General features: G+C 42.8%; 1 protein-coding gene across 1 annotated transcript in view; it reads left to right on the top strand.

The window, feature by feature from the left end:
* SLC2A13 (solute carrier family 2 member 13) overlaps nucleotides 1–13,215 on the top strand; it is a 165,763-nt gene extending 152,548 nt beyond the window's left edge. The window contains exons 8-10 of the mRNA XM_074903291.1: nucleotides 5,343–5,464; nucleotides 5,598–5,750; nucleotides 6,914–13,215. Coding sequence (XP_074759392.1) covers nucleotides 5,343–5,464; nucleotides 5,598–5,750; nucleotides 6,914–7,140 — 502 coding nt within the window. The 3' untranslated portion in view covers nucleotides 7,141–13,215. The remainder of the gene's footprint in view (nucleotides 1–5,342; nucleotides 5,465–5,597; nucleotides 5,751–6,913) is intronic.
* The last annotated feature ends 9,231 nt before the right edge of the window (nucleotides 13,216–22,446 follow it).

Here is a 22,446-nt window from a genome sequence, read left to right as displayed (position 1 = left end):
TTTGAAGTGCATGCTAATATTTTAAAAACTCTTTGCCAGTTACAGCAAAAGGCTTCAATGAGTGTCCCAAAACGCTGCTGGTATTTTTATGTAATGAAGGATAAGCAATGTCTAGCTGAATACCATGAAATTTTATGGGTACGTGTTTTCAAGGCTGCGTCTGTTTGTTCTTTTCTGGTTTTTTTTTTTTCAATTGCCATCATCTGGCATAAGAAGCTTCATCTGCATATTTTTAGCAACATCTGGTTTAATGGATGAGTTATTTCTCCATATAAATTACAAAGTCAAAGCGGTAGATGAAAACTTCTTCAGAGAGGCGTGGAGCTACAATGCATCTTCTCTGAGGCACAGAAGCCAGTAGCTAGGGAACTGTGAGAAAGCTTAGGAAGTATTGATTCAGACATTAGTTGGGTTTAAATTAATCTGTTCGCCTTCAGGAAAGATTGACGCTTTGCTCGATACTTCAGATAGCATCTTACCATATGTATATATAAAAATTAAGCACTGAAAGGAGCGGAGATTTTTCTTTAAATCAGAATATACTGATTTATAGTGAAACTATACCTTGTGGTTTCACTGGTTTCTGTGGGTTGTGCTAACTTGATGGACAGGGTAGAGGCAGTTTCCAAAGTTCTGTTTAGTTACATATATGACTACTACTAAATTATTACACAGTTAAACTGGTACCTTGCTAAATTTTGTCCTTTAATTAATTTTAGTTAGTGGTCTGTTCAGACAACTAAATACCTTTAGCAGAAGAAGAGTGGCTTCATATTGTGAGAACTGACCCAAGTGTCAAGGTCTGCATTCTTCCACAGGATGAGTAATTGCTTGTTGTTCCTAAGCATCTTCCACAAAAACCTTTCTCAGTCCAAACAGCAGTTGCTCTAAATTATGTCTGTTTGGCTCTCTGTCCTTTCCATGAATAGGCTTCAGGTGAAAAGATGAGTCAATGAGCTTGGCATAAATTTATATTGTTCAGTTAGATTGGCATGATACTAAAGTCAGCACTCTACACAGGAGACTTTAAAAATCTCTTTAAAGGAGATTTTTTTTTTTTTTTAAATCCAATATATTTGTGTTACACCAGAGACTAAGTTAGTAAATTGTAGATTATCATCATCTTGATAACCCAGACACAAAAGTCTGGCATAAGAGCAGTCCTTAAGTAGTTTTACTCTTGTTAGAACAGAGAAATGAGGGATTAGTGAAACTGTGAATTAGATCTAAAATCTTTCCGTACCTGATGTTAAAGTTTATCTCGGAACAGAATGTGTAATTTTGAAATATGCTTGTTCTCACAAGCATTTTAAGTAGATGAAGGATCACATTAGTGATTTTTCTTTGGAAGTAATTTATTTCCTTAGACTGATTCGATTTGAGTTTTGACCTTTTAAGACTTTTGATCTAAATCCATTTAAGATGCTTCTCAAGGGCTTAAAAGACAATGAGAAGTCAGCAGCTTTCGTATTAAAAATATATGAACGGTTCAGAATGAAACATTTAATTCCCACAAAAGATATATCTTTAGGGCTACGTAGCAAAGCAAAAGTTAATGGAAATTTGAGGAGAAAATCAGCTGGGTCTCTATCTTGCGTTGTGCTCACTTGCCTATACTATGTACTGCCTAGCCATTTTCCTATCTGTGGTTTTCAGTGTTGTGCTTGAGAATAATTCTACAACCAAATTGGCTCAAGTATTATGAAAATTTAGATTGTTTATCAAAGAAATGGTCTTACCCTGTTTCGTCCTCTTGTAATTAACAGTAACATTTTAGACCACCCACACCAGCTCTTCTTCTCTTACCTTCTTTTTTGTGCCATATGAAGGTAGTTTAAGTAGGCGGGGAGGAAAGCTTTAGATCTTCTGAACTACATACTGTATCTGATAAAGGATGGATTCTGGGATTATGAAACCAAGCACATAATACCCGTAATTTAGAAATCTACTGTTCTGATTTATTTCCAGTCAGTCAAATTGTTCTCATCAACTATTGGAAGGTCAAGTTTTCACTAATTAGAACAGATGTGTGTCTTAAATTATCTGGAAAATATGTAACAAAAGAAATTCACAGTAAAGATTTTCAGTGTAGCACTACCAAGTTTTCACTTTGGCAGTAATTTCAGAGGAAATAATGTGGTGTGTCTTCACTGTTTATAGTGATATGACTATTACCCAACATATTGATATTTACAAAATCTTTGCACTGGTATCTGACTGCATTGTTTCACTTGTAAGCCATTTACAGGCCATTTTCCTATGTGTGTTTCAGCTTGTGAAGCGATAGGTAGATGCTCATCCACTTTCCATCATAGATGCTCTCTTCATGCAGGAAAAAATTCAGAATTTTATCTGAGAGTACATTATACAGTAATTATTAATATATTCTTCAGCAAAATAATAGATCTTGTAAAAATAGTAGTATGGCAGTAGAATTAGCACAGCAACAGAGCTTGAACAAATTCCCAGCCTTGAAGGAGTATTATTTTTCAACATACCCAGCACTGCAAGATGCCAGCAAGTGCAAATATCTTTGCTTTTACTCTTTGTACCACGCTAGTTTACTACTGAAGGATAAGCAAAGCACAGTTTATTGCTGCAAGGTTTCTGTTAAATCTAGTCTCCAGTGCTGTTTTCCCTGTTTCAATGCACTGAATCTGCTTTCTTGCAACAGGACTTCCTCTCCGTTGTGGGCATACAGTGGGGAATAGATGAGTGGCTTCAGCCACAGGAGACTTTGGAGACAGCTGATTTTCCCTTATATCATTTGTGTTCCACTCTGTCAAAAGTAGGACACATCTGTGGAAAGATGGTAGCGGAAGGAAACATCCAGACCTCCCGATAGTTGTGTCTGTATGAATCAGCAGGTTGGTTTGCGCTGACAGAGATGGATGCAAGACGGTAAACCCAGTATGTCTTTGTTTACAGTAGCATTCAAGAGAATGCATGAGGCTCCTCTCTGAGGAGCTGCTGATCTGGCTGGGCAGAATGGAGAAACCAATCTCGGCATCAAGATGTTTTAAAATGCTTGTATTCATTACCAAACACCTGCAAATGAAATTAGAGTAATAGTGAAAGGAGCAAAAGTGATGTTGTTAAAATGGTGTGAAACTGAGCAGTCCTGTGATCTCACAGTGGTGCAGATGTAGAGCGGGCAGCTGCGTGGTGCTGAGTGGGAGGTGGTAACAGGATTACTGGGTGTTCAGTAATTAATCCTTCAAACACCATTTCCTTAACGTGTAAGGAACTTCTGGTTTAAACATACAGATGGTTTTCCAGCACGGTTCAGTCTTCTATACATGTTGTACCTGGGACACAGCCCAAACCTGTTTTAACCCGCACATGGTGAGGAGTAAAGAAGCATCAGGGTGGACACCTATAGGGAATGATCTATGTCTTGCCCTTGTAACATTGAAAGAGATGCTGAGCTGAGCCATGAAAGAGCAAAGTGACAGAAGGAGGAACCTGGAGTGATGCTTAGAAACAAGTTGAAGAAGTGGCAAGGATGGCAGCAGTACTTTTGGCTGAGAAAAGGTGAAAAATTTCTGTCATGGAAGCTGCTGGTGTCTTAGTCTGATGGGTACTCCAGTGGCCAGGCAACAGCTGAGGCTGTGAGCCTGTTGTATCTAGGCATGAGAGACCTATCCTTGAGAGGGATTTTCAGTTGGCCTGTTTTCTGTGTGTTTTTCACCTCAAGACTGACAGTGAATCTGTATGTACTGGATGAGGTGGACTTTATGGGGCGCTCAGCAAGGCAGGGCTGCAGCAGGGTGGAAAGGTGGACACTGGCACTGGCTGCTTTGCCAGCAGCACATCAAGGGCTTGGCATTTCTCCGGGGAGCACTGGCTCCACTTATTCTGGTGCTGCTCAAGTACAAGGTAGAACTGCAGATCTTACAGCTTACTGCCATTAAGGCAGCGTTAGGGTTTGGCTGGGCTTTCAGACATGCATTTTACTGGTATCTGTTGAGTTACCTTCTCTTTTAAATACATTTGAACTTTGGATTTCCATCTGTCCTGAAATCAGGTTTGGGACTTCACAGTGATATCCTGATTTAAATTTTGTCCTGTTGATACATCCATACCAACATAAGGAAGATTTCTGCCCCAGGAGTGGTGAGGGTTGTCCATCGGTGCTTAGCACATTCCTGTTTAACCTGGGGCTGGCTGGTCATTTCTTAACAGAAAAGTGAGAGAAGTGCTTTGTTGGAATTTGCTTTTGAAAGTCAACTACATAGGTCCTCTGAAACATTTCAGGGTATCTGTTGCTCCGCTATCTTGCCACTCATTGTGCCTAGCTTTCACCTGTTGCAGGCATCATTCTGGTTTTCCTGTCAAGAGGGTCATATCCTTCACATAAGCGCTCAGCTGATCTGAAAATTGTAACCCAGAAAGATGTTCAGCTCTCTGTGATTTCTTCTCTTCAAGTATTAACATTGTTATGGCTGGTGTCTGCCTAAGTCTTCTCTCCCAAAAGTACATGGTTTTTGAACGGAAGCAATTGATGTTGCAGCTGAAAAGTTTCTCTAGTTACAGTTATGAGTTGTTGTCCCCTTAAACAAATGTTAATTTTAAAAAAAAATATACAAAAAAATTTTAACAAAAAATAAAGTTGCTAGTATTCCTTTAAAATACATTATATTGTTAGCATCCAGATGAAAATACCTGATTTTATACCTGTTCCTCGAAATGTAATTTTCACATAGTCCTTGGAATAGAGACACGTCTTCTTTTAGTACCTCAGGCATGGTTTACTTCTGGTCTGATTCTTACTTTCATTGTCTAATTAGAAATGCTACCTTCTAAATTATTTCACTGTATAGAAAAGAAAGTATGCACCTCTTTTCTTTATAACTTAACCTTGGCACACTCCATAGGCATTACTAATTACATCCAAAGCGTGCAGCAGATAGTTCATCAATGACGTAAGGACTAACTTCCATTTGAACATAAATCTTTACAAGCATCATCTTTAGCTCAAAATCCTGCTGCTACAGCTCTTTTTGTGCTGTGTGATATTCACACAAATGGTCTCATTGGTTTTGGTATGACCACTTGAGTAGTAAAGACGGGTCATTTGAAGATCTGTAGATACAAGGCAAGTGTTTAAATTCAGAAATGTTCTTGTGTTACTCTTCCTAAGACCAGGCTTGGGAAAAAGCACATCTCTGAGTGTGGAACTTGGCTCAAAGATCAACAGGGATGAAGTTTTTTCATCTTAATTTTTCGTCTTAATTTTACATTTGTCAGCTTTTCATAAGGCATTATGTGCCATGTTTATATTGAGATGCCACCTATTTCTCTGAAAATTCTTTAATATGAAGGGTTTTGTTATTTTTCAGGTGTTCAAATGAAACAGTATTCAGAAAGGAAGATTTGTTTTGGGCATACAATTTCTGCCCCACTCCATACTCTTGGACAGCACTTCTGGGCCTTATTTTGTACTTGATTTTCTTTGCTCCTGGTAAGCAAATGTTTGTTTTCATATATAAGTTAAAAAATCGTAAAGGTAAAATGTTGAATAGTGAGGCTACATGTTAAATTTACTTTTGAGTTCAGCCATTAAACTGAGATTGATCTTTTTTCCTAATTCCTAGGGATGGGTCCTATGCCCTGGACTGTCAATTCTGAAATTTACCCACTTTGGGCTAGAAGTACTGGAAACGCATGTTCCTCTGGAGTCAACTGGGTTTTCAATGTGCTTGTGTCACTGACATTTCTGCATACGGCCGAATATCTGACGTACTATGGTAAGAAACAGCGTGTGTCTGTGTATGCAGTACTACCACTGATTTTCTGCTGAATCTGGGTAACTCAGTTGGTTTTGCTGTGAAATGTCAACTGTGAATGCAGTGTTCTCAACACACTGTGGTTTAGTAAGACAAGAGACCTGATACCACCTTCCTGGATCATAGTTTGGTCCAGCTTTCATAAAAAACATTTTTTTCTGTCCTTAACTGAGAACCTTGACAGTTGATTGAAACAGGGGAGCTGGAAAAAAAACCACTTTTGACTTAGTGAAATATGCCAATTCCCACTTAAGGAGAAACTGCCGTTTCCCAGTTTCTGATGGCATCCAAGGCCGATATCAGATAGTCCTTGCAGAAATATCTGTGTAAGATGCTACTGCCCCTCTCCCAGCTGTTGATTAAGTCCTGTCTGCTGGAGCCTGTGGAGTGTTTGTCAGATTACTGCTCAGCCACTCCAGTACAAGTCATTTAAATTACATTAAGCTGCTAGGGAGCTGATGTGACCTTCACATCATTAGTAGTACAGAGCCTTTCAGCTCTACTTGTCATTCCTTTGAGTCATCAGTCTAGAAACGCATGGCAGGTAAATGTTTGTTGGTCCTTTGGTACCTTCTCTGCCCTGCTAGGTAAGGTGGGTGGTGGGAGGAATCAGCTCTTTATCACTGCTAATTGTCTCTGCAGAGGAATTTTAAATAACAATAAGGTATAAGAGTCACATTACTTTAATCCTGACTATATCTGTTTTGCTAAAGTTTCTCATTTTAGGGGCTTGTCTTAGTGTTTCCTTTGCTGTTAAGATAAACTAAGAAAGTTCTTGCCTTTCATATCTGCTTTGTTTTATTAGGTGTGCAACTGTTTAATTACTGTTTATTTTAACAGAAGAACTACTTGCCCAGAAAGGATATGTATTATCTTCCATGTGAAATGAAATTGCTTTTTTGAGAGAATTATTAATTCTCTCTGTTGTGGAATGATGCAATAAAGCAGCCTTCTCCTACACCCACAGCCCCGCAGCTTGTTCTTTTAACAATGCCACTCCAACCTTTGCTTTTGCATACTCCTTTGATAACTGCAGCCTGCTGCTTCTGCTGCTCCCTCTGCTCTGGAGCAGAGAAGGGATGGAAACTTCAGTAACTGACTGTACATATTGTTTTATGTTGCAGGAGCTTTCTTCCTCTATGCAGGGTTTGCTGCCTTGGGACTGGTTTTCATCTACGGCTGCCTCCCTGAGACTAAAGGGAAAAAACTAGAGGAAATTGAATCTTTGTTTGAAAACAGGCTATGTACATGTGGTATGTCAGATTCTGATGAAGGGCGGTATATTGAGTATATTCGGGTGAAGGGAAGTAATTACCATCTTTCTGACAATGATGCTTCTGATGTGGAATAATTTTCAGCTGCTGATGTATTTTAATCATTTAAAAGCCTTCTGGGGGAAAAGCAGCTCTCTGATGACCTCACTGCCCTGCTTCTGGTCTGGTTCTCCTTTCTACTGTCTAGTTAAAAATGCATTCATGTTCAAAAATGCTCCATTTTGGAGGAAATTCAATATGCTAGTGTTTTCTTGATAACTGAAAGCAATGGCTTCCAAAAGGGATGGAATTCCACAATTATGTGAATTCACCAAGTGTGCACGACATCACACCATCCCGAGAATTTCGTAGGGTGCACTGTACCAGATGAATACAGAAGGCTATCCTAGACGGTCAGGGGTTGTCCTTATCTTCAATGCTGATAAAAGGGAAAATAATAGAGTAGCTCGTCAGAAAGCAGCCGACATCTGTTGGATCCCCATCCCATAGTAGCCTAGGAAATAGCTCTGCTGTGCAATACAACGAATGACAAATGCATAAGCTACTGCAACAGTAACCATTTAAAAGATTTAACTGATAGGAAAATACAAATATCTGCCATATCTATTAGAGGGAGCATTTCCCAAATTTATCCTAAGAGAATTTCCATTTTTATTTATTTGACATAACAAGTAGAGAGCCATACTCACCTGGGTGAATGTTCACTAGGGTGGCATACGTCTGTGTTACACCAGGTTATCTAGCCACTGCTGCTCTTGAGTACACACTACAGTCAGGAGTTAGTGTTTGTGAGAGAAACTGCCACAATTAACTACCTGACAGCAGGAAAACGGAACTAAGTATGTGGCCACACGTACAAATGAACTGGTATATATTGCTAAGTACAGTGTAGAGGCTTCAGTTAGTTCAGAAGGAAAGATTTTTCTTTTCCCTTTTCACATTTGAACGTTTGAGTTCATGCTGTGTCCAGTTTTGAACACAAAATATCATTAGCTAAAAGAAAGGAAAGGCGGGGAGTGCTTTCATGCTGCTAAATGCACAGTGGTCATCCGTCCTGCGCCTTCCGCAATCATATTGCCTTCAGCACATTTCTCCTTCAAATGCCCTTAGTCAAAGAGTGTCTTGATGGATCTAAAGAGAAATAGTAGCAATGGGCAGAAATCTACATCTCATATTAATTGCCATACTGAAGCATTGCAAAATTGTCAAGAAAATGTCAGGCACAAGAATAAATTTGGCTGCCTTTAGCATGGTAATGAAAATATGAATGGGATTTTATTCACCTGCCATGTGATTGCTTCCCTTGGCAAATTGAATTTTATGCAGCTACATAAAAATATTATGTTATTTTTTTTCCTTGCCCTGTTCTCACTGCTTTAAGTCTTCAGAGATACGAGTTTGAAAGCGTCAACAATTCAAATTCTTATCTTTGAAACATTTGCTTCATGAAAGAATGTGCAAAACCTCCTCTGCCTGTGGGCTGCCCCCCATTTATGTGGTAAAAGTACATTTATTTTTCGTTGTGTAAAGATTAAATAAGTCGTTGGGTTCAGTAACTTTTAAAGATTTGCTTTGTGGGCTTTTCTTGGGTTGAAAAATACTTTGAATGTAGGATTACTATCAGAATTGAGACTGGACATTTGTTACTAAATTATTTGTACTGGATGATGTGGGGTTTTGTTGTTGTAAGTCAGTCTGACGTGTTATCTGACCTTCTGTGGGGGAAGTTCTTACTCTCCAATTATTCACCTTCAGCTATTGGGTATATTTTGCATTATTTTGTCTTTTACTTCATTAATCAAAGAAATATTTTTCGAAAGAAAACATTTTAAAGCATCCTTCTGTGACTTGACTGGGACTAAAAGGGTAAAGCATAGCAGACAGAGGTAATTTCAAACGAATCATTGCGAAGAGCGGCTTGACCTTGAACATCATCTTGTGCAGGGAGAGGGCTGGATTCTCATGCCTTACATCTTGCCTCCTCTTTAGGCACATAATATTTTTATGCTTGAAAGAACCTGCTGTTGAAAATGCTCAGGTCTCCAGACCTATCTGCAAATGCACTCGCCAAGGGATGTCCCCATTAGGCTGTTACCTCTTTGAAACCTTCACCAAAGGTGCAGTACCTGAAATGAGAAAAGGGATACTTGGCACAGACAAGAACAAAATAGTTTTTGGGTTTTTGTTACTGAAACTGAAAAATTTGTGTTTGAAGACTCTTCTTCAGAATAATTACCCAGCACAGTGTGTGAAGTGTGTAACACCCTGTGCTTATGTGGTTGATAGGGTTAAGTGGGTATTTACTGGCTTTTGAGAATGAGGACTTAGGGTTCTGATCCCCCCAGAAGCATAAGCCCGCACTCACCATTGCACCTATGAATGTTCCCTTGCTTGTCCTGTTTTGCTGGAGCGGGGTGTAAGCCAGAGAGGGTGTCCCTGCGCTGGCATGATGTCAGTGCTGACCTCAGGCTTTATGGCACTTGTATCCACAGGTAGGGGAAACCACTGCATCTATTGGGCATAACCAAAGCAAAGTCACTGGAAAGATCGCTGTCACAAGATCAGCCTCTTCTGTTTTGCAGGCAGCGCTGGGGCTTTTTAGCAGCAGAAGACCATCCCTCTGCCAGCCTTGTTTCACGGATGTTCTCAAAAGCGGCACTCAGTTGTGTGCAGCACTGGGCTTGTTTTCTCACACAAGTTCAATTGTAACTGAAAGCAGTTTTCTGAAGGTTTCCATCCCATGCTTTTTTTCTGAAGGCAAAATGATTCCAACACGTGCATTTTATTCATCTTTGCTACTGGTTGTGAGGGTGCAAAATATATTGGCTTCTTTATTGTCACTCCCCCTTTCCCGCCTGCAGAGTTGGGTTTAAGCCTTCCTTTTAGGGTTGTTTTACACCAAAACAACATTCCATACCTTAGAAACACAGAACCTAGTACCAAGCATCATGTGTAATTAAAAGGAGATTGAATACTTGAAATTAATCTTAAGCAATTAGGGTTTTATTTTTAGAATCTGTGAACATTTATAGTGTATGAAGAAAATTAAATAAATGTTTCTATTTTGCAAAGGTTTTTTATATTTGTGCATATTTTAAGTTTTAGGAGATTTTTGCTAAAGGTAGACTTAGTAACATTCCAGATAAAAGAATAAAAATATGATGTAGCTAAATAATTTCTTATGACAGGATTTTAATTTATCAAGTAGCATAAATAGTATGTCTAAGCACAATATCATTTTATTGAAAGCTTTCTGCAGAAGATGTGAAATTGTTTCTTCACAAGGACTGCACACTTAATTCAGGTATTCTGTGCGTCAGGAATGCTGGAGTAATACTGCTGGTCGAGTTGGGCATATTGATTATACACAACAATTGAGGTATTTTAATTCTGATTAATCTACCGACTCTACATGTTGTGTTCTAACAGCAAGTATAAAAGAAACAAGTCCTGATGCATTTTTAATCTTTTTAAATTTAATTCATATTAATTCACATGTAGTAGTTTGTTAACCATGTTTAAATTCAAAAGTGTTAGGGGGGGTGTTCAGATATTTGCCAGTTGTTTCTTCCCCTTGTCACTTTGTTGATCAAAATCATCTTTTAACAAGAGAAGGAAACCTGTTTTGAAAATCGACATAGAAATAAAGCAAGGCCCCAGGACTCATTTGGAGAGCTGAAGTCGCGTTGCTACACATGCATCTTAGATGGATCGTGCTCATAGACATTGCTACCTTGTGAGTTGCAGTGACAGTCCTGTCAGAAATTCTGGGACAAGAGAGGATGTATCCCAAGGATCATTGTTCCAAAGCAGACTTCTTTTTACTTGAATTGGTAAATGCAGTATTTCACTGGTGTAGGAGTTAGGGTTGGGAGGGAGAAGGAAGAAATGATGCATCAAAAGCCCCACAGAGTCATGTTTTAGTAGAGATGGGTGTCATAGCCAAAAGGAGCTGACTCTGACTTGTCTCCCACATGGGTGAAGGATAGTGCGACCAAGGGACAAGTGCTCCTCTCCTGTGCCTACGCAGAGGTGAGAATGTGGCAATGGAGTTTGCAAAGCTAGTACTTTTTTCCGTGGTGAAATCTCTTTTGCCCTTCTTAGTCACTCAAGTTGAACACTGGAGAGAAGTTTTTACTTTTGGGGGCTGCTACAGGCCCAGAGCAAGGGTCTTTCCTTTGGCCATGAGAATGTTGGGTACAGTCCCACAGACATGCAGTGGGCTAATAAAAGATAGACCCTGTACTTCTTAGCTTTATGCCCAGCTTTCTACCCTCAACGTCAACACTCTTCTAACACAGTCTTCTTGAAAGTTTACTTGTACTTGCCTAAGAGGCTTTGTTAGCGGAACATTGCTACACAAGAAAGAGGCAGTGTCTTAACAGAATAGAGGGATCTCGGGGTAGAAATCAGTTCTGCAAAGCACTTTAAAGAGTAAGGTATTTGTGCACTTTTTTCTGAGAGAGTCAAGCTAACCAAACCCATTCCTCTGCATTGGGAAGAAAATTGCGCTTTGTGTACCAGGCCAGAAGCAGATAATGCCACAATATGTGCTTTATGGCAAAATGTGTTTTTATTGCGGGTAACATTTACAGCTTACATGTAGCTGCTGCCTATAAAGTGACTCAATCATTCTCTGGATTTTAACAAGTCACATTTTTGTGCAAAAATCTTAGTGGTTTTCTATCGATCTTCATCGCCTTGTGTACAGTACAATTAAGCATAATCCACAAAGTGGTCTAGGTTGTGGCAGTGTTACAAATGTCAGCACAGTAAAATCTAGGTGAACATTGTTAAAGAAATATTGTTGTTTGTGATACTGGGGGTTAAAACTCCTTAAAGGCAACTACATATAGATTTTAAAAGTCTGAAAAAAATGGCAGTTCTTATCTATTTTGTGTATGTTTTCATATAGAGAAGGAGTTTTTTATGTGCCAATAACCATCACTGTAGTGTTTTGTAAATGGGTATTAATAGTGTTCCAGAGTTCTGTATATGAGAATAGCCTTTAGCCACAGTGACCTGTTAGTGTGAACCAGCAGCATGTTTTTAATCTTACTCACACCTCTCATCGGAGGTGCTCACTCTTTGGCTTCAGTAGAGCTCACTCATGACAGGGGAAGTTTGACCAGCATCAGGCCTCAAGAATACAGATTTCATCTAAATCCCCCCCTTTTCACACTGTCCCCAGACAGTATGTTACATGTGGATGATCTGGCATGTGTAATTATAAAGCTTCAACTCCATTTCAGTTACATTCCTCAATTCTGTTGAGATAGTTTGTCAAAATTTGGTTTGGCCATCCATCACATTTATCTAAATAAGGGGCACACTGATTAATTATTAATATTGTCCTCCTATTTCTGAAGGAAACATCAGTTTCTGAAGTGTTACAATAAAGGCAAATTTCTCTTGCTGCCTTAAACATTACACAGACTTTGGAGAGGACTGAATGTATGGCCATCATCATCACTTCTGCAGGAGAAACTTCACGGATCCTCAGCAGGTGTGAAACGAGATGGTTTTGTGGTGCTGGGATGCTGCATTATGCTGCAGGCCCTGCCTAGCGCACGCCTGCCATCTGCTCAGTTTTAGGTGTTAGAGCAGTCCCCATGAAATCAATAGGATTTTTCATATTCTTGATATTCTCCTTGTGCTCAGTGTCCTGCTGGTCCAGGGCATCGCTGGGAAGTGGCACGAGTCAGATCTTTGCTTTCCATCATGAATCTCATACCCCTACAAAACTGTTAAGCCGATCTTTCTGTGACAAATTCTATGTAGAATATTTGAGACTTCATTGGAGACCAAATTGATAGTAATAATTCCACGGTGAATAATAACATGCATGTGGTGCCATCACGCATACTGTAATCCCTGGGCACGTGTTACGGTATTCAGTACAAAACAGGTTTTGGCAAAACTAATTGTTGGGTTGTCCAAGTTATTTCTTAACCATGTCAAACATGTGCCATTTCCTTTTGCAACCAGTCAAGCCTATAATGTATGGAAGTGTTGTACATTTTCTGAAACTAAAGTGATGTAAAATTATTTAATTGACTTCTGTTCTGATTGCTTTAATGAAGTTTGGTCTTTACATAAAAATAAATATCTTCAAAGAATTGTCAGTGCCAGAAGTGTAAATGAACAAAATAAAAGGTGAGATACTTAATTACAGGATCTTTCTCAACGTTTCCTTTGTTCGGGTATTTGGGTTGCCTTTTAGAGTTGCAAAATTGCATTGCTTAGCAAAATGAGCTAAAATAGCCCCTGGGATTGCCTGAAAAAAGTGAAGGGTAAGAACAGCTTTGAATATGATCTTAATATGATATGTTTCAAACCAGATAGTGTTTTTGTGATGATGGCACACTGGAAGTGTCCCTTCCTTCCTGGAGGATTTGTTTGGGGAGCTGAATGCAGCTGTGCAGAGCTGCCGACTGTCCTGATGTCCCCCCATGGCTTTTCAATGCCCCCTGCCCAAACACAGATGAGGACAAGTTTTGTGACAGCAATTTGTACCTTCAGACTTGATTATTGACTGGGGAAAGAGCAGTAGTTGCTATTTTCTAATGGGGGAGTGTCCTAACTCTCTGTGTTTTATTAAGACAATAGCTTAAACCAGTTTAATGATTAATGAAGAGCATCACGACCTTGGCCGTGCCGTGCTGGGGGCTACCCTGGCTGTGCTCCCCATTGCGGCGGAGGAATTACACCTGCTAGACCAAGTGGAAATTGGTCCTGCTACCGCCACCTGCCACAGGTACCATGATGGAATCCTTGTGAGATCCAGAGTTGCCTCTGACAGAGATGTAGCCTTTTGGTCTGGGATGCAAAGAGATCCCAGCTGGTGTCAGTACAGCTGGTGGGGAGATGCTGGCAGCAGGAGACTACTTGGCAAACCTGTATCTGTGCTGACACATCTCTGGGACGGGAGAGAGGAAGCTAATAATTGTGTACTGACAGATTATGTTTTTAGGTTTCTGCCTGATAGTGCTTATAAAGGTGATGAGTAGCTGTGGTTCAGATTACTTGTCACCAAAACCACATGACAGATTTGTGGGATAATGAAAAGCTGGTGGCTCTGCTGACAAACAGTTTTTTTGCATTCTCCCATTTCTCTCTGCTGTAGCTACCATCACAAAAAAACTACTGATGGATTGGTTTCTGCTGAACGGATTCTGCCATCTGCGGAACTGAACTGCAGGCAGTAGCTGTAGGTGCTCCCAAATTTTCCTAAGCATTTTCAGGATCAGATGCCCCAGGCATCCAGGCTGGGTGGTGCTGCATCCAAACCGAAGTCATCCATACAGTGCTGCACAGCCTTTGCTTCGTGCATGGCACAAGGTGCTTGCTTTCAAGGCTGCTAAAGTTTGTAGGAAGTAGGTGGGGAAGTTAAAGGTAAGCTTAAAAAAAAGAAGTCCTTTTTCTCTGATCTCAGTGGTCCCCTGCTGAGTTGTGCTGGACTGGTTGAAGAAACTTGCCGGTGATCACCCTCTGAGCTTGTGTCCCTCCAGCCACCCGCTGCCCATGCAGAGCTCCCTTGCATGAACGTACTTGGGCTCTTCAGCTGCTGGTTTCACTTCCAGCAAATTCATTCGACCCAAAATGAATGGCATCTCAACCCTTCTTCTAATGGAGAGATTAACGCGTTCAACCATCCAGCAACCAGATGAAATCTGTGGGGAAATAATTATGTGCATTTGCCATAAGCAGTTCCACCAGTCTCATCATGGGGCTGTTCATTAGCTGATCTCCAGGGCAGGTTTTCACCCGTTTAACATACGTGACCTACCCGATACCTCTGTGTGTTTGTAGTTAATTGAGAAGCTCTGCATAGAGCTGAAATTTGGAAAGCTTTTGCCTTTTGAGAGTTAACTGCAGAACTACCAGAAACATTTTCTGCATCTTGATTTTGATTAATAAAAGGCAGCAAATCCATCCCCTCAAGAGGCTTACAGAGGGAGGTGGGGTTGTTTTTTTTTATAGAGATCTTTGGGTCTGGGTTTCAAGGAGAATACAAGGATCCATCTGTTTTTCAGACAAGTGAGACTTGTGCCTTAGTTAGCACACTCTTGAGTTTGGGTACTGTGATATCCCATGAAAGCTATAATAGAATCCATGATGCCGAAAATAAAAGCAGTGTGTCTTGTATGGAGCAGTAAGATGTGTATTGTATGAAGGAAGAAAGAGGAGCACATATCCAAAATTACCTGCCCCCATTAAGACCATCACCACTCAGGGATGGGCTTAGGTGCATTTTATTGCAAGTAGAAGAGGGGACAGGGAATAAAAAATTTCCAAGCAAGCCCTAATTTGTGGATTATTCTTCAGAAACTCATGCTGAGTAAACAGATCTGCACAGGGGTGCAGGAATTGTGCACAGGATAAGGAGAGTAGAAGATGCAGTGCACCGGTGCCAGGGACCACATCCATTGGAGGGGGGCTCAGATGTGAGAAGGAAAACTTAAGGCACCCTCCCTTCCAACAAAGCAGTGCCCATCCCTGTTGGAAAGGGTTTATGCACTTGCTTAAATTTCACCAAAGGTGGTGAAAGGGGATGGAGAGTTGGGGAAGATCTACGCCTGGAGGAGCAGTGAGGGTTTTGGGGCCTCAGGGAGGTGGTTGGAGATGGAGATGCATGAGCAGTTTGAGAGCAGAGGGGGCTGGATTAGCTAAACTTTGTAACAAAGGTGATACGTGAAACTCAGATTGGATCAGGTTGCTGAGGAAACATGGGCAGAAAGAGCAAAGAGCAAATCCTTAGGAGGGGCTGGAGGAAGGAAGCAGGGCATAAGGTCTGGGGGGGTGTTAGTGAGGCAAGTGTGGGTGGGGACATGGTGCCTCTGCCACACCACCACATGATGACAGGGGACAGTGTGAAAGCTGTCCTGAGTGGAGGGAAGCAAAGATGGAAGGTGGGCACCTGGCTGAGCATGCAGCAGCTTCTGCATGAACACCTCAGCATGGATTGCTGTGTCTGAGCAAGTCAGTGTCTCTTTCCAGAGCCAGTCCCTCTGTGCCAACTGAGCACTAAGTGAGAAGAGAGCCAGGATGTCTCACCCTGCAGACCAGCGAGCCTTGTTTGCTGTCCCCCTCTCCCCTTTGAGGGCAAGAGGACAGGTATGGGGCACTGTCACCCTCTGGTAGATCAACTGCGTTGGAGTCCTTTGGTGCCTGTATTTGCTCCCTGTGGTGCCATCTCTATGCAGAAGTTGGTTTTCCTTTTTTGATCTTTGGTAAGTAGATTGAATGGTCTAAATCTCTCTCTAAAAGGTGGGGTTTTTTCCCAGGACCTCAGATACTCATAGGCTTGTTCTTGAATTTTGCCTGGAGCACTGCACTGCAGTTTCTTAACTGCTTAATCAATCAAGACCTCATACATAGAGAGAATTACCCCCAGTTCCCATGCCCAGCTCCCTGTCCCCAGACACATTTGCTGGCTGGGGAGCAGGGTGGGCCCTCAGCACCACGCTGTAGGCCAAGCCCTGCTCTGCTGGCATGTCCTGCCCTTCTCCTTCTTAGCAGGGTGCCCACACGCTTGAGGACATTGCAGTGCAGTTTGTTTAAATGGACCCAATTGCTGGTTATTTGCTTGTAGGCTTCAGTGTTGTTCTTCACTGTCTCCCTGATCTTGTTACTGGCGTAGTTCATCGTTGCCCCCAGATAGCTGATGAAGCGATCCTCCAGTCTCCTAAGGAAGGGGTCCTCACCAGGCGCCCGTGCAAAGCCCTTCCCCATCTGCCGCAGTGGCCGTGGGTGCCCCGAGGGAGGAGCACAGTGAAGCTCCTGGAGGTGACAGGGAATATCAGCACCCCAGCAGTGTGACAAAGGCTCCCAGAATACCCAGAAACCCCAGTGAGGGGCATGGACTAGGCTGGTTCAGACTCCACATGCAAAGCATGAAGTGTGGGTGCCGAACAGGCAACTGTAGCGCAGCTGAACTGCATTTGTTTTAGTCTTTTTCTCCAGAACTGTGCGAGGGTTTGTATTACAATGCTCAAGGCTGATGCTGCCCTGCCTCATCTGTCTTACACGTGTCTCTTCCCCTTGGGCCGTGCTGTGGCATTTGCAGCCTGCCCACCCACACAGCTTTCCTTCTTCTCAAAGCCATTTCCACAGCTGAGGCTGTTGATACCCCATGTCCCCGGCCAGCTGTCGCCAAATCCCTCATGCAGCTTGTCCATCTGAAGCCTTCACTCAGCGTCACTTAGCATTGCTGTAGTTGTGGAAGGGGAGCAGTCACATACCATGCTGTCCTGCAAACACCAGCTGATGTCTCCACCCCCACAGTGGCAGCTGTGGCCTGTAGCCAGTGGCCTGGTCCCTGCTGGGAAGGAAGTGGTGATTTGGAGGAAGCCTTGCTGTGAAATTGGTGCTTGGTTTAATCTTTTCAAACCCCATCTGACTGCTTCTGACGAGCTCCTTCATTTTGTCCAGGGTGTCTGATGTGATAGTGTGCCCTGTCACCGCAGTCAGAGCCAGTCTCTGATGCTATCTGGCTTCCCCCCTGCCCTCCTGGCATTCAGGGTACCCATAACCCTGAGGTTGGCTTGGGGGCAGAGGGTGAGGCGGCTGCACCATGTGGTATTGGAGCTAAACTGGTGCTGGTGTCCCTGCCACTCGCCTCTCATGGGCTGTTAAAAATGATGGAAAAAATCAAGAGCAAAGCCAAGTTTTTGTAAGCTAGGTGGTGGATGACTGCCACCCCCAGCCTGGTCACCACCTGAGGTAGCTTTTATGTTATCTCTATATGTCAGCTCTCATTATGGTGGGTGGGATTCACAGGGAGACACAGAGGGCAGCGGGACCCCCCAGGTCCTTGGTGGGAGAGCCATCAGTGCCGTTGTGAGCCAAGCCCCGAGGCACCGCTGCGGGGCTGCCACGAGCTTCGACTGTGGCACTCAGGGACCAGCTGGTGTCAGGGTGAAATACCTCTGCTCTTCACTGCTGCAGGGAAATGTGGGTGAGCGGAGGCAGGAGATGTGCTCCAAGAGGTGGGGGCAGGGCAGCAGCACCCAGCCTTGTTCCTCACGCACCCCCAGGTCTCCTTCCTCCAGCCCCGGGCTCCTGCCCTGCTCACAGCGCAGGGAGGAAACCGCCGCAGGCAGCGCCTGCCTCTGCAGCAGCCCCTGGGAGCAGGCACAGCTCCTCTGGCATCACCTACCTGGCACGATTTGTTCCCCCATCCTCAGCCCAGGTGTGTGGTGATAGCAGCCAGTCATGGCTCAGCGCATCCTGCTCCAGCTTGGACACGGCAAGCTCCAGGGATCCCCAACAGCCTCAGCTGGTCTGGGGTTCTCTGAAAATTCAGAGTGCAGGTTCTCCAGAGAGCAAATGTCCTTCCAGACCTCCTGTTTCCTGAGAATTACTCTAGCCCGGGGAACAGAGTTAACCTCTGCAGTATGATGTATTGGCTTGTCCCATGATCAGCTGCAGCTCTGGGTCCTTTTGCCAGGCCAGTCCCTGTGTGCTGAGTGTGACACAGCATCAGTAAATCACAGCCCTCTCTCTGCAAGCAGTTGATTTGGAAGTGTTTTATCCCGGCTCTATTAAATATAACAGCAGCCCTCTTGCTGTTATCTGCCTCATCTTCACTGACTCTGTCTTTCAGCCCAAGATTCCCCATGGAGCTGGTGTAGCAGCACCCTCTGCAGCTGCCTGCCTGCTGCGCGGGAGCTCACTGCGAGCTTTCACATCCAGAGAGCTGCAGCATCCAGAGCCAGCACTGATTTGAGGTGTAGGGTGTGAATTCACGGCAGCGTGGCTAGGTGAGAGGGTGAGCATTTGGTATTCCACTCACAGAGTTACAAGAGCTTGCTGGTGTTCAGTGTCACCAGCCCTGGAGAAGCAAGCTCTGATTTGGGTACCTGGGACTGTCGCCTCTCCCATCAGAAGCTGTCAGTGAGAAGAGGCTGCTGAAGCATTGCAGAAAGGTCATTCTCTTTTGTGGGGATAGATGAGGCATTGGATGCAGGGAGTTGAGTATTTTTTCCAGGAAACTCATCCTTCCTGAATCTGCTGTCTGCTAAAACCCTTAAAAAGCCAATTCACAAACACTTTCCACCTGAGAAATAATCACTTTCTATAAAGACTTCAGTTTCTCATTTCCCACAATGAGAATTCTTTGCAAAAATTAAATAAGGATTTCTACAAAGTTTGTTGAAGCTCTTGGCATAATAACATCCAGCAATAAACTGACCCATTAATGAAACAAAATTTCTGTTGGTGCTTGCCCAGAAAACCTTACCTTGCAGGTTACTGTAATTAGAGCTGATTTTACAGGAATAAAGGTCACCAGCTGCATACTGAAACTGCTTCTGACTGAAGCTTAGGGTAACATTTTCAATGAGTCTTTCTTTCCATCTGTATTTAAAAGCATTCAAGTGCCACAATTAAACCAATGCTCCTGGTCTTCAGTTAACTACAGGCACCCTTCTGTCCTTTTCCCCAACAAAATTCAACTTATAATTGATGCTTACCAAGCACAGTTAAAACCATACACATTTCTATGGGCTCCCTTGAGGCTTCACACACTGTCAGGAAGATTACCATGGATTAAAAAGGAGCATCGCTGCCTATGCTGTTGCCTCAGAAAAAGCTGGTCATGCCTGGATGTGTATAGTGGGATGCTGGTCATTACTGGAGGTTACAAATGATTAATATCATTGGCTGCTGAAGTATCAAGTGAAGAAAGCTGGATTTGAGGCTACTGCTGAGAGAGAGGAGATTCCTATTAAACCAAACTCAGATCTTTCCAAAAATTACAAAAAAAATCAGGTGAGAGAAAGCACCTGAGCAGAGGAGAAGACTGGCACTGAGATAAGGACAAAGCATGATTCTCTTCTAATGCAATAACAGTAACATAAATACTTTACAATACTTATCTAGTGGCTAAAAAGCGCACACTGCCTTATTTATAATCATTGCCAGCACACATACCACTACAAAGATAGTTTTATTTCTTCTGATTGATTTGCAATTACAGGTAAAAATCATAAGTTAATTGGATTCTATACGCTCTCATCCAAAGGCTTTGGAACATGATTATCTACAGTGATTGACGTATCCCAAGTGGTGAATTATCGCATGAGAGACATGTATGCAGCTCTGATGTACAGCCAGTCAGAAAATGGGTGTCTGTCACTGAGCAGCGTGATTTCAGTCCTTACTGGGAAATGGTGCAATCTATGCTGAAACCTGGCTGGAACTGGACACATTTTGAGAGTTTCTATATTAGTGACTGAAGTGAAAATAAGCTTTACCTACTGAAAGGCTCTAAATTTGAGAGGTATGAGACATAACCTAATAAGGAGGTATTTCTTCATTTGAAAGCCCCCATATATGTTCTGCTACATGGAGAATACCAATTAAACTTGGACACCAGAGTGAAAAGAGTAGGCGTATTTTGCTAATGAGAACCAGATAACGTAACAGTGTAATACAGAAGACATGCAGTAAGACAGAATAATGCACCTAAAGCAACAAACAGGAAAATACAGGGTAATGCATCAAGTCATTACTACACGAGAGAGAGAATAGTGATTAAGAAAGATCCATCACCACTGGCATATGTTACCATCATCCAGCCCCGCAGTGGCTGGGCAGCCCCGGTTACAGCGAGGGTTTGGAGAGCCTGTCCCGGCAAGGGGGAAATCCTACGCGGTGCGTCCTCCCATAGGTGAGGCTGACAAAGTGGGTCCAGCTTTATATCCCCCAAAATCAGTAAGCCAGAATAGCTGGCACCTTTGTTCTGGGCAGAAAATTTCTGGTTTCATTCTCCTGTTGGATTCCACCCAAAGCCTGGCCAGGGCTCAGGGGGTGAAACCAAGGGAGTTTCTAACAAGGCCAAACACTTGGGTTCTCAGCCTTGAACAAGGCTAAACAAGGGAAGTTGGATACGTTCTCCTCTTACTACTGATAATATTTTGTCTAAGCTGCATCTTTCACTAGTGAGTTTACATACTTTGTTAATGATTACATACTAAGTTAGCAGCTTCGGCTTGTGGCCTGTTGTTCAGGCTTCAGTATTTCAATGCTTTAGCACTTTTTACATCAGAATAGGTGGTTTGTTATAACTTAGTACAATACCTACTAGCACAATGGTTATCAGTTAAAAAATATACAGGATTCATCTATAGGTCAACTCCGGCTTGGGCTGGTTTTCCAAGCCTTAGCACTTCACCCATACACATCCATAGTGTGCAAACAGTTCTCTTTTCCCAGTTCTGACTGCACTCTTTGTCCCGTAGGGTCACAGGAGCAGGCTGGCAATATGTTCCGCTCAGAGGCTAGCTCTGCAGATCAGGAGTATATGCCTGAACTCGGGTACCTCACTTTACTGTAAAACAAAATAAAATTCAAACATCCCAGCACCGATGCCAGAAATCAGGAGCATAACTTCCATTGCAAGTTAATGGCAGTTTGCCTTGGGTCACTTCAGCATCTCTCTAAGCACAGCCACCAGAGAACTCTCTGGCCATGTGACGACTTTACATCTGCCAGTCTAATAAAACCCCTCAGATCTCAAGTGTATAGTGCGGGAGCTTTTAGCTGCGACATGGCCTCTGCCACAGCATATTGCAGGTGGCTGGCAGACCAAGCGGGCTGGGGCAGTCCCGGTGGGGAGGGCCATGACGCTGGACACACACCACTGGGAAGACCACCGGGTATGTACGAGGCGCAGGGGACTGGCGGGAAAACGCCCGCCTTCCAGGTGTCCGAACGCCAGGCAGCAGGGGCGGCTGCTGGAGTGGCACAGCCTGCACGGGCTTTGGAACGCTGAGTGAACAACGGTGCCTTACAAACCCCCGGTAATGGCTGAGCTCTCAGCAAATCATAGCTGTTACTCAAATAAATTATAGCTCCTGTGAAGAAGATGAACATTATGGTTTCAGATGAAAAAATTACTTGGGAGCTCACTCTGACAATAGAGTCTACCTACAAAATAAAATCTGCTTATGACAGGCCTTACAAAGTGGGCAGTGAATTGGCTAAATGGTAGTTACGCATTTCAGAAGTCCAGCTGTGCAAACCACTTCCCGTGTATGCAATTTATATATATAAAAGACAATGCTGGTTTCTTCCAAGTACAGAAAAGTCCGCTGAAATTCCTGAAACACTGTTTTTAAAATGGCATAACCATAAACTTGCAAACTGTTGAGCAGTGTAGACCTTCTTTTAAAATGGGCTCTTCAAAAATAAAAGCCAGCAAAAAAAAAAAAAAAAAAAAAAGGCAGCACAGCCACTACTTTGATGATGATAATGGAGACAAAGAATGGTGACGGGTCTCATCAGGGCTGGCTGACACACAGCCCTTCATCTGCAAAACCTTTTATTACAAAATGTAGAAATAAAAGAAACTGACTTGGTGAGAATGAGGGCAGTGA

Source organism: Athene noctua, chromosome 3 (assembly GCF_965140245.1).
Source record: "Athene noctua chromosome 3, bAthNoc1.hap1.1, whole genome shotgun sequence".
NCBI lineage: Eukaryota > Metazoa > Chordata > Aves > Strigiformes > Strigidae > Athene > Athene noctua.
Note: the sequence above shows the minus strand (reverse complement) of the source record. Positions and strands in the feature narration are given on the sequence as shown.